Genomic DNA, 15,591 nt, shown 5'->3' on the forward strand with positions numbered 1-15,591 from the left:
GCTGGCCGCCCGCACGCCCGCACGCCCGCACGCCGCCCCTCTCTCCCTCGGCTGGCTCGGCGCGCCCGCCCGCAGCCCGCCCCCTTCCCCGTAACCGCCAATCCGCACGCGGGAAGGGCCGGGGGGCGGAGTCGCGGCCTGGGCCGCAGACCAATGGGGGCAAGGACCTCGGAGGGAGCGAGACTCCCCGCTAACAGAGCCTGGAGAATGGGGTGAATCGTGGCCGCGGCGGAGGGGAGGGGACCAATGAAGACCTAGCCTGGTCCCTCGCCTCTACCCCTAGCTCTGCTAGGCCACTTGCCGCGGAGTTTCACCCCCGACTCGCCTTTGAAAGGATAGACTGACGTTCTTCTCGGCCAATAAAGAGTTACGGATAGAAAATCTGGAGCGAAGAGTAGCGCTTCCGTTCCCCAGCCAATCAGAAGCTTAAGAGGGGTGGTTGCTAGGAGGAAACCCGATGCTAAGGGGGATGTTGCCTTTGGGTCAGAAATCCTCGCCCTCTGAACCATGGACGCCCCGGTTCTGAGCAAAGTCCGGGGAAGCTTGTGGGTATGATAGGAGAGAGGCGCTTAGTGTCTTCTCGAGCGCTGGGGCCCTTGGCCTAAACCGGTCGTTCTCGAGGCTGGCTGGTAGAGTCCCCTGGGGAACATGTATTTTGAGATTTAATTTACATACAAGTAAGATGTGCAGCTCTTACATGTAAGACTCGGTGACTTTGACAAGTGCTTTTTAAAAATACCAAAGCGAGGCAGCACCCCAGAGATCCTGACTTAATTGGGTGGGGCCCGAGACTTTTTTTTTTTTTTTTTTTAATGACATCGTGGTTGTCTTGCGAGGCCAGGATGGAGAGGCATTGGGTCACCAGGCTGCTAGAGGGCGCCTGTCACTAAGCACCCTGGGGAGACAAGGAGCCAGAGCCACAGTAGCCAGTTGCTTGGGGGCAGGGATGGTTTGACTTAGCTGCCTCGGTCTCCCCTGGGGAAGGCACGTGTCAAAATTCCAAGTTGTCTGCTAACCTCTGAGAAGGTTCCGAAGACCCGACCTCCAGGAGCAACGGGGGCTCCAAAGACCTGGGAAAAACCACATCCTGTCAACCCTCTCTGAGATTCAGACAATCTCTGTTTCCCACGACTCTGGCCTTTTGCTCCTGTCTTAGGTAGTCTCCTTAGCTTGGTATGTTCTTCCTTCTACCCTTTTCACCTGGTCAACTCCTAAAAGACCCCTCTTGGAATCACCTCTTCCACGAAGCCTTCCTGTGCCCTCCACCCACAAACACATGAGTCTGGGTTATAGGTCAGACCCTCACTGGTTTAACATGGCCTCCGAGTGCCCTCACACTTGATTCTGATCGTCGGCCCTCCTGCCTGTCTGTTCCCAGGAGCTCCCTGGGAGTTGGGCTGAGTCAGGATCCTGGCTCAAGGTGCAGCAAGGGGCAGCCTCAGTGGTTTGCAGACGGAGCCAACCGGAGCCAACCGTGCTCTGTGAGGGAGCCTTTCCTGCCTGTCTGAGAACACCAGGGGGTGGGGGGCTTGGCATCCACAGCAGCCAATGCTTATAGGGCCCTTCTGTGTGCAAGGGTGACACTTTGGTCTTTACGGGAATGTCCCATCCTCAGAACAGCGCTCCTTGGGGTGGAAATTGCTGTACTGGTTCCTGGATGGGGAAACTGGAACCCTAGCCTCGCTTTCTGAGCCTGTCTCTGTAACCTGTAAAAGGTAATGGGATTCATTTCCCTGGGAGAGGATTCGATGGAAACCATGCACGGAAAAGCAGTGTACAGCCCAGAGTGAGAGCTCAGAACGCTGGCTATTATTATTTCAGACAGGAAGAGAAAGAAAGGAGGCAAAGAACAGGAAATATCTTCCCCTTTATGAAAGTGGCTTCTTTATTTGGAGGGCAGAAAAAAAAAAACCCAACTATCATTTGGGCAGCTGCTCCAGTTTTGTCCAAAATAATTTATTTACCAGCCTTACAAAAAATATGTTGGCAAGAGAAAAATAAAAGTCCTGTCGGAGCAGGCAGGCCCCTCCTTCCTTCCGGCGGCTCCCTTGGGACCCTGCCAGAGAGCCAGAGAGCTGAGAGTTGGGTGAGGGGCCCCCCAAGCCCAGGGTGGATTCAGGAGGAAAAGGTCTGGACGTGGAGGACTATCCAGAGTCCTCCCTGCCATGGGGGCCGACCCAGCGGGCACCGAGGCACTTGTAGGCAGAGGCTGGAAGGCCCCACCCCTGGGAAGGGCGAGGGCTGTGTGCAGGGCGGACAGGTGGGAGGGAGGAGGTGCTGAGGGCGGTGGCGGAGGAACCGCCCAGCTCAGTCGGTCTCGGAGGCCAGGCTCCTGGGCCGGGGTTGAGGGGGTATGGCCGGTGGAGTGGAGGCCCCACCCACAACCTCAGAGGCCACGCCCTCCTCTGTGGCCACGCCCAGATCCACTGGCACAGGTGCGTTCAGAGAGACTGCACTGGGGGAGGCCGGCCCGGGAGAAGCCGGGCTGGGAGAGGCTGGTGAACGCCGGCTCTGGCGTCGGGCGGGCTGAGGGAGGTTGGGGGGCAATGGGGGTGGCACCGTGGGGGCCCGGAGGCTGCTGCCTACCAGACGGCGGGGCAGAGCCTGGGGGGTCACAGGGCTGCCAGAGCCAGGGGGCGGGGGTGGGGCTGGAGGGGAGGAGCGGGTGCTGGAGACCTGGGGGGGCGGCATGGTGGGCCGGGCTGGCGCTGGGCGCTTCGCTGTGGAAGAATGACAGGGGCAGTTAGGCATCCACGTCGCCTGCGGCAAATTCCCCAAGCTCCAGGCCACCTCAGGACCTTTGTATCTGCCATTCCTTTTGCCAGGAACACGGTTTCCACCGCTGGCCACTCATCACCTAGGCCTCCCTCTGTGTCCCTTCACCTTCTCGGCTAGAGCACCCCTTCCCCTGCCCTGCTCCAGTTACTGTCATATTTTCCTGTTGTATTTTCTTCGCGGGACCTGCTGCCCTCCGAAATGACCGTGTCCGTTTTTATTCTGCTTGACTCCCTGGCTGGAACGTAAAAGAGGCTGGCTTGCCCAGTGCTGGGCACAGATTAGGGTCTCTCTCACCTCTCAGGAGCCACCAGAGCCGCCTACCCAGGTTTTCAGAGGTCCTGCTGCCCGGTTCCCCATCTCATGAGGCGGCTGACTCTGATCCTAGCCCGGCCTCCACCCACTGTGGGCTTTGGACAAATCACCTGTCCCCCTTGGGGCCTCAATTTCCTTATCGTTGAGGTGGGATGAAAGCCTGGAGCCCCCCACCCCCCCAGGGCTGACACAAAGACCTTCGGGGACTTGAGGTGCTGTGCTCTGGTGAACACACATCCCACTTGCCCCCATCCAAGAATGGTGGCTGGATGCCTCCTCTTCCAGGAAGGTCCCTGTGTGACCTGTCCACCCCATGTTGGTCCAGGGAGTCCTGGAGCTGCTTCCGCTACTCCTGGCTCTACACTGTACCCCCAGGGAGAAAACTCCAGGGCCTCCTTGGATGGCTGGGTCCTCCCGTGTCCCGATCACTGCCAGTCACTCCTCATCTGAGCCTGCGCCTTCTCATCTGCTGGGCTTTATGCCAAGTCAACAGGTGAGTGCACCAAAGGGGCTCAGAGGAGCCCTGAGTTGTCTCCACCACCAGCCCACCAACCTTTTCAAGCCTCCATTCTACCTCTTCCCTCTGATCTCTGGACTTCTGGAGGGGCTAGATTCCACAGCCCCCGGATGCTCATGATGGCTAATCTTTACAGAGCGCTTATGGGGTGCTGCCTACCTGCCAGGCAGTACCATTTAATTTGCCAAACAGCCCTGCGGGGTAGGTGTGGTTACTGTTTCATTACACGGAGGAGGACGCTGAGGGGGCAGACAGGTGAAGTCACCTGCCCAAGGTCATAGCCCTGGGATCTGAACCCAGAGCGTCAAGCAGCAAAGGTAAACTCATAGCCACCCTTGCCCGCCCTCCTCTCCACCCTTCCCCCCACCCCCGCCGGGGCCAACTTACTCTTCCGAGCCATGTCCTCCACCGGTGTGGTTGCCTCCGAGGGGCTCCTACTGACCTTGGGAGAGGCTGGTCTGGGGGGTGCCTCGGACTCTGTCCTATGAAAGAAGGCGAAGGTCAGGGTCAGGCTTGGCCATCTCCTGGAAGTCTGGAATCTTGGGGAGACTCCCAAGGCGACAGGCTTAATTTGGACTCTCCCAGGACTTGTCCCTGCCCACCCCCGCTCTGCCCCAAGAAGATACTTCTGGCATTGGCCAGAGTTTGTGTCCACTGAGCCCCTGGCTTCCATGTGACACTGTGACGGTGGGTCCCCATGGGCCAGGATGGCAGGCAGAAAGCAGGGCCTCAGCCCTCAGCCTCCATGTGACCTTCACTGAATGTTCCAGCCACTAGAAGCCAGAGAACGGACAAGAAACAGAAGGGAAGGCCGTGGCTCGTTCCTGGTTTCCTCTAGGCCTCTGCTCAGTTGTCTCTTCCTTAGGGAGGCTTTCCCGATCCCCGGGCTAGAGCAGCTCCCCCTTCCCTCCTCCTAACTTGCTCTTTTTTCCTATAAGGGCACGTCTCACTGCCTGAAAGTCCCCATTTATCGGTGTACTTGCCGGCTCTCTCTCCCCAGCCCTAGGAAAGCAAGCTCTAAGGGCAGCATCTGTCTGGCTTGCTCATCTGAGGAAGGTCAAGGTTTGGCTGTGGGATGAGGGGATGATGCCTGCTTCGGATGGATGGAGACCACATGGTACCACGGGCATCTGAAGGATCAGCGAGAGGACTGGAAGGTATTTACCAGTTCCAGTTGACCCGCTCCCTAGTTCCCTAAATCCCCAGGGCCTAAAACAGCGCCTGGCACATAGTAGGTGCTCAGTAAACAGCCATATGATGAGCGAGGGGACACACTGGAGGCTGAGAGGAATACGGCCCCATCCACTCCACATGAGGAATACTGGTATTTGGGATGGAAAATACAATAATTATATTTCCTAAGACGCTGTTGGAAGCCCGGAAATCGGGCCTCAAGCTGGATATCTTGGGGCAGAGATGGGGGTCCTTCATTTCCGTCAGTCCTTACCTTTCCTTGGAAGCCGCTGAGGCCGGGGCAGGGGCTGGTGTGGGCATAGCGACCATTAGAAGCCCCTCAGAGGCTGGCCTGCTGCTGACCTTGTCCTGGGGGTCAGGGGCCGAGAACAGGCCTGACACATTGAAGTTGATGTCTGCAGACAGAAGGAAGCAGGTCTTGGCTGCCCGAACCTCCACCAGCCTTCCCGCCTCAGCTGCTTCCTGCGCCCCCCCCCCCGCCCCCCGCCCTACCTAACATCATCTGGACCACGTATCACCTCCCTATTCCCACGTGAGCCTCACAACAAGCCCACGAGGCAGGCAGATCACCCCCATTTTACAGATGAGCCCGTGAGGCTCAGAGCAGAGAAGCACTTTGCTCGAGGCCTCGTAATGATGCCGCCAGGGACGGAAGGTGTGTCTGGAGGGCACCCAGCTGGGCAGGGGAGGGCACAAAGGGACACGTTCACAGAGACAGGAGCTTTACCTCCAGGGAAGAGGGTGTCCGCGTTCTGTATCAGAGCCTCGACCACGCCCACCACCTGGATGGAGGACACTGAGGCTGCGTCCAGCTGGGCCTGGTCCCTGGGGCCAAAAAGGAGCGGAAGTGAGCCACCCATTTTGCAAACTTTTAGGGACCCCGTCTCTGCGTGGCCCAATCACATCGAATGCCTGTTCCCAGAAAGCTCAGTGACCCACAGTGGAGGGCAAATGTGTCACCCATGTGCCACAGGTTCCCCTTCCTTCACCCACAACAGGCATCACTCATCAGGGACTGTCCCCTTTTCCCCGTAGTTCTCGGATCTAGGCTGCCTCTTCCAAGTAACTGTCCTCAGCTTGCGGATGGCATCGTTTTGCCATCACAGCCAGGTGAGGTATAATGACCCCTCACACAGCACGGCCCCTTACAGTTCATAATACGTTTCTCCATTTTCTCATCTAATCCCCCAAGCAAATCCCCTCCGAGTTTGTATCGTTTCTCTCCAATTTACAGGTGAAGAAATAGAGCTCCGGGGGGTGGGCTTCCTGAGGCATTGGTGGAAGGTCGAGACATGGGGCGAGAACTAAATCTCTGGGTTCCCAGCCTTCCAGGTGCCCCCCCACCACTATCACCCAGAATGCCGATCTCCAAAGCCCAGTGGGGTTCTTGTTCCCTTCGGCAGCCTTCAGAATAGGAGCTGCTCGACCCACTCCAGGGATGGGGAAAACTGAGGCCCCGGGGGGAAAAATAAGCAGCAGGTGGTTGGGGTGGGGATTGCCCCCTTCCCACAACCTGCAGCCCCTCACCCTTCTTTCTCGGGAGGCCACAGCAGGTTGGGCCCCAGGACGATGGCGATATTACTGGGCGTCATCTTATTCACCTCCTGCTCCTCCGCCAGCCGTGCCAGGAACTTCATCAGGTACCTGGGGAGGCAGAAGGTGGGCTTGGCCAGGGACAGGGCATCTTTGGCCCATGAACACCCAGTGATGCTCCTGAGGCCTGAGAATTTCTCAGCCTGGGGTTTCCAAAGCGTGGCGAAGGTACCCCATGGAATGGTTTCAACAAATTAAAAAAAATTTTTTTTAATCCATATTTATTTTTGAGAGAGAGACACACACAGCCTGTGGGCAAGGGAGGGGGCAGAGAGAGAGGGAGACACAGAATCTGAAGCAGACCTCGGGCTCTGAGCCATCAGCACAGAGCCTGATGTGGAGCTCAAACTCATGAACTGTGAGATCATGCCCTGAGCGAAAGTCAGAGGCTTAAGTGACTGAGCCACCCAGGCGCCCCTAAACAATTAAAAAAAATTTTTTTTAAATGTTTTATTTATTTTTGATACAGAGAGAGACAGAGCATGAGAGGGCAAGGATCAGAGAGAGGAGACACAGAACCGGAAGCAGGCTCCAGGCTCTGAGCCAGCTGTCAGCACAGAGCCTGACGTGGGGCTCAAACCCACGAACGTGAGATCTGACCTGAGCTGAAGCCAAAGGCTTAACCGACTAAGCCACCCAGGCGCCCCCTAAACAATTTTTTAAAATGTTCTATTTATTAACTTTTGGAGAAACAGAGCACGAGCAGGTAAGGGGCAGACAGAGAGGAAGAGAGAGAGTCCCAAGCAGGCTCGGAGCTGCCAGCACAGAGCCGGACATGGGGCTCGATCCGACAAACTGTGCGATGGTGACCTGAGCAAGATCGAGAGTCAGACGCTCCCCCGACTGAATCATCCAGACTCCCCTAAAACTGTTTTAAGAGTTAAGTTAGCTGACCCACTGGGCACCACGTATGCGTCAGGCACGGAGCTAAGCTGACAATTTCCCAGCCACCATGCGGGGCAGGGCCTGCTCTGCTCTGCATTTTCCAGATGAGGGCACTGAGGCACAGAGTGGTCCAGTCACCTTCCTGGGACCACACGGTGGCAGCAGTGGAAATCTGAAGCCCGTTGGTGTGGCTTCAGAGGTTCGAGGTGTGTGTTTGGCTCAATGTCTAGTATGGAAAATAGGCCTAGAACGTTTCGGCTGTGGTTTCAGAGATACGGCTTAGGACGAGGGGGTGGCCTTGGGCTCACCTGAGGTTGTTGAGGTTGTTTTGGGGTAGGCGGCCACACGCTTCCTGGAGGGCCTCCAGCCTGGCTCCTGGCTCCTTCAGACTGGGGGTGGGGAGTGGGAGAGACCTGGTGAGCCAGTCCAGGGCCCTGGGGCCCCACCTCAGCGGCCCCGCCCTCCCCAGCCCCCCCAACCTCACCTGGCTGCCTTCATCCAATCGTCATAGAGGTCAAAGGTCATCAGGGGCTCTGGCAGCTCCCGCAGATAGGACTTGAGGGCACCTGAAGTGGTGGTGGTAGGGGGGGCGCCCTCAGACACAGCCCCCCACGCCCCCACCTCAACCCCCGTGCCCAGCTTTCTCCCTTTGTAAGGAACCAGGCCCTTGTTCACACTAATGTGTCTGGATCTGATCATTTCTTTGGGCCATGGGCCTTGGTGAGACAGTGGTCAAGGCTGGTGGACCTGTTCCCAGAAAACTGCGTACACTTCAGGGGACTCATCCTCATCACGGGGGCCCCCTTTAAGGACCCCTACGTGCCCTGAGGTGGCTCCGCAGCAGATAATCAGGCCCTTACACAAACTGTCACAGGAGCATTTCAGGCAGTTGCGGGGAAGGGACTGGGGGGGAAGGCCCTCCTCTGGGGGCCCCTTGGGGCAGGCACCTGCCACGGCATGGGGGTCGGAGGAGAACTCCTGCAGGCCACGCGGGTCCAAGGCCATGGTCTGCTTGAGGCGCTTTAGCACCGAGGCTCCGGCGGCCAGACGGAAGAGGCCCTGGGGTGCGAGAGGAAACGGGTGCGGGTCACAGAGGGGCCGCAGGGGAGGGCACCCTGGCTGGGAGGTCCTGGCTCACTCGCTGGGCCTGTGTCCCCACCCGATCTGATGAGTGGAGTGGGGACCACAGAGTGCATGGCCGCCCTCAACTCCCGAGGTCTAGGATTTGGCGCAAAGTGGGAAGTTCAGGAGCAGCGCAGAGAGTGGTGCGGGGACAGGCGTCGGACCGGGAATGGAAGGGAGAAAGGAGGCCCAGTGCAGCTGCAGCAAGAAGCCCAAGCCTTGGAGGGCGCCGGGTGGCTCAGTCGGTTAAGCGTCCAGCTTCAGCTCAGGTCATGATCTCACGGTTCGTGGGTTTGAGCCCCATGTCAGGCTCTGTGCTGACAGGTAGCTCAGAGCCTGGGGCCTGTCTTTGGATTGTGTCTCCCTCTCTCTCTGACCCTCCCTTGTTCACACTGTCTCTCTCTCAAAAATAAAAATAAAACATTAAAAAAAGCCCAGGTAGGTCCGTGAGTAGGTTCTGCCTCTAAGGGTCTGTCCTCAGGACAGGAGCCAAAGGACTAGCGCCCACAAGGTGCACAGGACGGATGAGGGTGGCACGTGGCAGTGACTGCATAGAGGTCCCTAGCTTTACTGCCACCTTCTTGCGTGCCACTGGGCACGCTGTCCTCTTGACCTCCATCTCCATTGCAAAATGGAGCCGGTGAAGGCTCCTTCCCAGGGTTTTGGGGATAACTAAATGGAGCAAGACGCAGAAAGGGTTTCCAGGGCAATGGCTGCCCCATGAACATCGCCGAGTGGGTGACGGTGTCACTCTGGGAACAGGAGGCTGTGGCCTCACAGGGACCTTGTGCTGTCATGGCAGGATTACAGCACCAGCACCAGCAGCACGTGGGAGCTGCGGCGCACAGCAAGGGCCCCGGTGTCCCTTCCCGACCTTCCCCCTGTCCCCGGGTCCCCACCTCTTCCTTCATGCCCTCAGAAAGCAGCATCATGACACAAGCCTCGATGGGCAGGGCGATGTCCCGGCCCAGCTCTTGCAGGTGGGTTCCCAGTGGCACCCCATACACCGTGAAGAAGGGGGCAGCTGTCATCGAGGGGGAGGGTTCTGCAGGGACAAGACAGATCAGCAGCCCGGGCCCCTCCCATCCCTGGGCAGCCAGGCCCTCCCCCCACCCCAGACATCCTCAAGGTCTCCTGACTCCTGTCCTGTTCCCCTTCATTCTATCCTCTACACAGGAGACTGACCCCTCAATCACAAATCAAATCAGAAGGAATCTGCTCAGAACTCATCCAGGGCTCCCTACTGCCTCCCAGAATGGAGTGCAAGCATCTTAATGTGCCCTGAGCAGGACTGGGGGCAGGGGTGCAGGGCCCTGCCCGCCTCTGTCCCCACCTGCTTGGCTGTGGTTCTCCCTCAGCTCAGCCAGGGCCGTGTCCAGCGAGCTCAGAGACTTGCGATGGTAATCAGCTTGAATCTCCATGAGCTGTGGGGACAAGGGGGCGCCCCCAGGGTGGGTCTGTAAGAACACACCCCTCCCTCCCACATCTTGAAGGGGTCTCAGTGGCCCCTCATGTCCGCCCCCGAGTTCCACTGGCTGGAGCCCATTCTTGGACTCACGTGGATGAAGTAGTTGGCGTATGTGTCCTCCTTGGTGGCGAAGTGGTATAGGTCGGCCAAGTACTCGTCCTTGGGGACAGAAAGGGGAAGGCTCACACCCCTAGCTGGGAGGGAAAGCTGAGGCTAGAGGGGTTCATGACTTGTCCAAGCTATATGTGGAGGGCCCCGGCCAGCTCTCCTCTGTCTGCTAAGGTTTGTACTTGGGGACAGCCCACAGGGGACCCCGCCTCGAACTCTTTTTTATATATATTTGTTTGTTTGTTTAGAGAGAGGGAGAGAGAGAGAGAGCACATGCAGGCAATGGGCAGAGAGAGAGACGGAGGGAGAGAGAGAGAGAGAGGGAGGGAGAGAGAGAGTCCCAAGCAGGCTCTGCACTGTCAGGGCAGAGCCTGATGCAGGGCTTGAACTCACAAACTGCAAGATCATGACCTGAGCTGAAATCAAGGTCAGACACAACCAACTGAGCCACCCAGGATCTTGAGGGGCTTTTACAGCCTCTAGTCCTCATCTCTGTGCCTCATACCCCAAGCACGATGGCTTGTGTTATTCACCAGTCATTCATCTGCTCATTCAGCAACACACCAAGACCCTGGTGAGCAGACCAAGTCCCCACCTCCGGGGAATGACGTGTACGGTATAGACACCAGAGGCTACAAGGTAGTGGCAGAGTACACACAGCTTGGAGGTTGGCCGCCTGGAGTCAAATCCTAGCTCTGTGGCTTCCCAGCTGTGTGGCCTTGGGTGAGCCCGTCACCTCTCCGGGCATCAGTTTCCTCAACTGTGAAATGGGGTCAGCACCTGCCCTTGCCACCCCCTCCCGTCCAGGGAACTCCAAGGGCCCGCTCACCTTGCACTGCTCCACCTTCTTCTTCAGCTCCTCCTCCTCCTCCTTCAGCGTCTCCACCTTGGTGGCCGTGGCCGCGTGGCTGTAACTGCCAGGGCCACCAACCAGGCCCTGACTGCTGCTCGAGTTCTTAGCTGCCTGAGTGAGCCTGGCAACGATCCCAAGGTGAGGTGGTCACTGTCACCATTGCGTGTCCAGAGCCAAGTCTCCTGACCACCTGAGATTCTGGGCATTTATGGATGAACGTCCCATAGCCCCGCTTGCCCTGGGGCCTCCGCCTAGCCTGGGCCTTGAGTGCTCAGGGGCTCCCCCTGGTGGTGGGCTTGATGATCGCGTGCACCCAGCTATGGAGTGGAGGGTGGGGACGTCCCTCTATCCTGGGAACTTGGAGGATCACTGATGGCTATCCCAGACTCTGGGGCCACCCCCAGATCACAAAAGCATGTGTACATACATTGTTCAGAGAGGAACTCTTACGTGTAACCTCACCATGTGTTCCTAAAGACCAGATGTGCGCATAAGTACACACACTGTACCCAGTGGGCCCTGCCACATCGATCCGGTGTGGGTTCTGCGGCTGCCTCTATGGGCTATCTAGACCCCACCCAGGACCATGGCTCCCACCTGCTCTTTAAGGTGTTCCAGTCAGACACCAGCTTCTGCAGGCTTTTCTTGTGCTTGAGGATGACAGGCAGCTCCTCCTGGGGGCAGGTATGGGAGGGAGGGGGCCAGCAGGTTGGGAAGGCAGGAGGTGGGGCTGGGGATGGGAGGCAGGAGGAAGGAGGGGGCAGGGGGCAGGTCACCTCACTCAGCCTGCTGAGCGGCTGCAGGACATCCCTCTCCAGGGTCATCTCAAACTCGGCCAGAATTCGGGCCAGCTGGTTCTGAATGGCACAGCTCATCTCTAAGGCCTTCCTGTGGATACAGCACCGGTGGGCCCAGCACCCCCCCGCCCAGCTGGAAACACTTGATGGGGACTCCTCCCTCCCTACCACCCCCCGCCCCTTCATCTTGGCTGAGCCAGCACCGTCCCAGACCTGGCCGCTGGCGCCCCCCCTCCCGCCCCTCACAGCTCAAGACACTACCCCCATCCTGGTCAGCCCTGCCTCACCTGGAACCCTCCCAGCCCAGAGTCCACCCCACCCCCGCCCCCTGCCTTGGGATCTCCGTGTGAGGGCTGGGGGGCCGGTCCTGCTCACCCCATGCTGGAATCAGGGTCCAGCTCCTTGAAGCTCTCGGCCATTGTGGTGGACAGAGCCATGAGAGGGAGCTTCTTCTGTCGGAAGGGCGGGTGGGCTATGAGCCTGTGTCTCCGTGGGGCCTCCCTCCACCCCCCCAAGCACATGGCAGCCTCCTTGGCTCTGCCCCACGGAGGCACTGGGTGTGGACAGGGCAAGATGGACACGGGGAGGGCCACAGTCTTAGGTAGGAGTGGAGACAGGATGATGACGAGGCGTGGTGGGGTGACCTCTCCCTGTGGCCATGTGCCACCCTACCCCACCCCATCAGGGGTGCCCTTTTCCCCCTCCCAGAAACCAACCAACCCGGCAGGAGAGAAGGACCAAGTACCCTCACACACTAGAAAACTAAGGGCGGAAGGCATGGCACTTGCCTACGGTGACAAGGTTGGAAGGAGAACGGAGGTACTAGAACACCCTGGGAGCCGGGACCTTCCCCCGCCCCCGGGCATATGTGGCTGGACTTAGTCACTGCCGAGCTCAAAACCCTCCCACTTAGAGTTTCTAGGAGTACCAGCTCGGGCCGGAAAGACCGGGAATCAAATCTCAGTTTTGCCACTTACTAGCTGTGTGACCTTAAGACTTTACCTCTCTGACTTCATTTCCTCATCTGTACAAAGTGCTAATAAAGGCAGCCTCCTCCTAGGGAGGTGTCAGTCACCAGCAATTAAGTGAGGCAATGCATTAACACATCTTAGCAACAGGGGAGCAGGAATCAGTCTATAAATGCTGGCTGTTGATTAATACCAGTGAGCATTAAGATCTGCTCAACTGCCACTTCCTCCAGGAAGCCCTCACACACTGCCTCACTTCAGAGGGCCCCCTCTGCTCGGCTCTACTCTGGGGGCCAACTGGACAGAGAAGTTCAGGTGCTGTCAGAGGCGTTTTGATGGCTTAGGGGACTGGTGCAGATGGGGGCAGGGTCAAAACGGGATGGGAAGCAGATAGAGCCTTATCAGTACCTTGCCTGAGGGGTCTAGGGGACAGAGCCGGTTGGACCCTCTTGGTGCCACAGGCTCAGACTAGCAGGGAGACCCCAGCCCTGACCTCCCTCTCCCATCGGACAGAGGTGTCCCGTCCAAACCCCTCCTCCCTGGGACCCCCACTTACCACCCGCTTGTCCATGTCTGCCCCACTCTGGCCTTGCAGACAGGCCTGCAGCCGTTTGTGGACATTGTGGGCCGCCCTCTTGGCAGGCTCCAGCCTCTGCTCCACCTGCATGTGGGTGGGGGGGGGGACTCTGGGTTTACGGATCCAGCAGGTGGTTGTCCCCCCACCCCCCACTGCCCTGTTCCTTCCCAGAGCAGGACCACCTTTCTCTTCCCTCCTACTGGAGACCCCATGGCCAACGGCTTGGGCAGTGACTCGACCCGGCCCCCCAAATGGCGTCCTCGCGGGGCCCTCTGCTGACAGCTTGCGCGGGCCTGCCCTGCCACCCGCGGCCGGCCCAGGCACATACCTGCTGCAGGTCCTCCCCCAGGAACTCGGCAGTCTCTGGGGTGCTGTGGGGGAGGGAGGAGCTTGTGCTGAGGCGGCCTGGGTTAGGAAACCCCCTGCCTCCCCCTGCCCCTCAACCGGCACCTGGACCCCAATTGTTTCCCAGTGCCCCTCCTCCAGGAGGCCACCCTGGGTGGCCCGCCGGCCTGCCTCATCCCAGTCGGAGCACATTCCGTGGGGGCGGGAAGAGGATACATGGCTTTTTCCTCCTCCACCCAGGGCTGTGTCCTGAGGGACAGGGCGGATGAAACTCAAGGCAACGGGGTTGGGAAGCCACCCCAGGGCCCAGCCTCTGTGTTCTGCTGACCCTGGGGAGAAGGAGGCCGGGGTGGCCCCAAGAACGGGAAGTGGGCGAGCTCACACTCCTGGGCTGTCAGTCACATAGGACTCTGGACTGGGGTGGTTGGCAGGGCCTGGGTCCCTGTCCAGGGACACACCGGACGCTGAGGCCTGGAGCAAGGGGGCCCGACTGCCCATGCTCACACAGGCATCAGCACAGTGGAAGGCTAGAGCCAGGTCTCCAGACACCCAGTCCCCTCCCCTGGGCCCAGAGAATGGGAAACTCTCAACACAGGGGGAAGAGGGGAGAGGACAGGCCCTGGGTGTTCCCCAAGCTTCTGGCTTCCACCCCACCGGCTCGGGGGCTGGGGGTGAGAACAGAGGCCCAGGGATGTTTCCACCTGAGGCTGGGAAAAGCAGAAGCAGGAGAGAGAAGCTGGAGGCCTGGGGGCTTGGTGGGCGGTGGGATGGGGGGGGAAGAGGCACACAGCAGGACAATGCAGGCCCCTCACCCCTCCCCAGCGGGACCTAGTCTCCTCCCCTCCCCCCCCGCCCCCCCTCCCGGTCTGGGGCCCTGATCGCCCCTCCCCCCCTCCCCAGGCAACCAGAGACAGTTAGCTGTCCCCATTGTACAGAAGGGACAAGTGAGGCCAGGGAGGATCATCTGCTACAGACGCTAATGGAGGCAGAGAAGACCCAGCATCCTTGATCTTCCCTGCACTCTGCTCCAATCAGGGGTGGGGGTGCCCCTTTCCCCAAAGGGCCAGGCCCTCCGGCTACGGCCGGGAGGTGGGGATGGCAATTCAGAGAGGTGGGAGAAAGAGCGGGACTCTGGCCAGTCAGAGAGTGGCTGTCCAGCCGTCCCCGCCCCCCTCCCCTTTACCCCCTAGGGTCCGGGGCGGGGGTGGGGAGGTGGGTGGTGAGCTCGGGGTTGGGAAGGCGGGAGTTGACACTCACCGTCCCAAGCTGCCCGTCTGGGCCAGCTGCCGCATGCGATGCAGCTGCCTCTTCATCATCTTGGGCGCGGGCTGGGGGCCGCAGGGTCACGGTGGGGGGCGAGGGCCGGCAGCCCCCGGCCCGGCCTGCCTGCGCCCGCAGTGTCGCTCTCTCCCCGGATGGGTGGGCGGCGCTCTCCGCTTCCTGGGCCAGCCGTGCTCCGGCGGCCGCTCGCTCCCTCCTCCTCCGCGCGCGGCTCCGCCCCCAGCCCCCAGGTCACTCCTCTCTCCAAGTTTGTTTTCTTGCTCGTCCCCGGCTTCCGGGCCCCCCGCAGACGCCCGAGCCGGTCCCCGCGATTGTCGGGGCGGACCGCCTCCCGACCGTCCACAGGTTGTGTGGCGGCCCCGCCCCCGGCCCCGCCCCGCCCCTGCCCGGTGGCGGGAAGCAGGTAAGCCGGCTCCTGCCACCCGCGGCCGGCCTCTGGGTTCCTGCCCCACCCGCAGGCCTGCAGGCCCTGGGCTGAAATAACTTTCACGCCCCTCTTTTTTTTTTTTTTAATTTATGTATTTTTGAGAGAGAGAAAGAGACCGCACGAGAGGGGGAGGAGCAGAGAGAGAGAGAGGGAGATGGCTGATGGCACAGAGCCCGAAGCAGGGGCTTATTGCCACAGACCTCGAGATCTTGACCTGAGCCGAAATCAAGAGTCCACCGCTCAAAGAACTGAGCCACCCAGGCGCCGGCTTTCTCAGTCCTCTTCAAGGAGGAAGAGAGTTCCACGCTGAGGAGGCAGAGGCCAAGGACAGGCCTCTCCAACCTGTATTGGCCCATCTGGGCCTGC

General features: G+C 59.6%; 2 protein-coding genes across 4 annotated transcripts in view; both read right to left on the reverse strand.

Annotated features, from left to right (window-relative positions):
• The window catches only part of PDXP (pyridoxal phosphatase), a 4,599-nt gene extending 4,090 nt beyond the window's left edge, over window positions 1-509 (reverse strand). Inside the window, exon 1 of the mRNA XM_029955416.1 lies at window positions 477-509. Coding sequence (XP_029811276.1) covers window positions 477-509 — 33 coding nt within the window. The remainder of the gene's footprint in view (window positions 1-476) is intronic.
• Window positions 510-1,900: 1,391 nt separating this feature from the next.
• On the reverse strand, window positions 1,901-15,136 carry SH3BP1 (SH3 domain binding protein 1). 3 transcript variants are annotated; one of them, XM_029954610.1, is made up of 19 exons: window positions 14,775-15,136; window positions 13,501-13,543; window positions 13,152-13,256; window positions 12,003-12,079; window positions 11,607-11,718; window positions 11,428-11,504; window positions 10,807-10,951; window positions 9,960-10,028; window positions 9,735-9,825; window positions 9,301-9,446; window positions 8,227-8,338; window positions 7,764-7,845; window positions 7,588-7,668; window positions 6,329-6,445; window positions 5,529-5,626; window positions 5,055-5,196; window positions 3,995-4,089; window positions 3,201-3,216; window positions 1,901-2,043 (listed from the first exon to the last, which is right to left on the reverse strand). In XM_029954610.1, the coding sequence occupies exons 1-19, from the start codon at window positions 14,831-14,833 to the stop codon at window positions 1,920-1,922; spliced, it is 1,791 nt and encodes a 596-aa protein (XP_029810470.1). In that variant the 5' UTR covers window positions 14,834-15,136; the 3' UTR covers window positions 1,901-1,919. The 3 variants fall into 3 exon arrangements, with proteins under 3 accessions (XP_029810470.1, XP_029810469.1, XP_029810468.1); XM_029954609.1 differs by lacking the exon at window positions 3,201-3,216 and having other exon boundaries at window positions 1,936-2,720; window positions 12,003-12,076; XM_029954608.1 differs by lacking the exon at window positions 3,201-3,216 and having other exon boundaries at window positions 1,936-2,720; window positions 14,775-14,833.
• Window positions 15,137-15,591: the final 455 nt, after the last annotated feature.

Source organism: Suricata suricatta, chromosome 10 (assembly GCF_006229205.1).
Source record: "Suricata suricatta isolate VVHF042 chromosome 10, meerkat_22Aug2017_6uvM2_HiC, whole genome shotgun sequence".
Classification (NCBI taxonomy): domain Eukaryota; kingdom Metazoa; phylum Chordata; class Mammalia; order Carnivora; family Herpestidae; genus Suricata; species Suricata suricatta.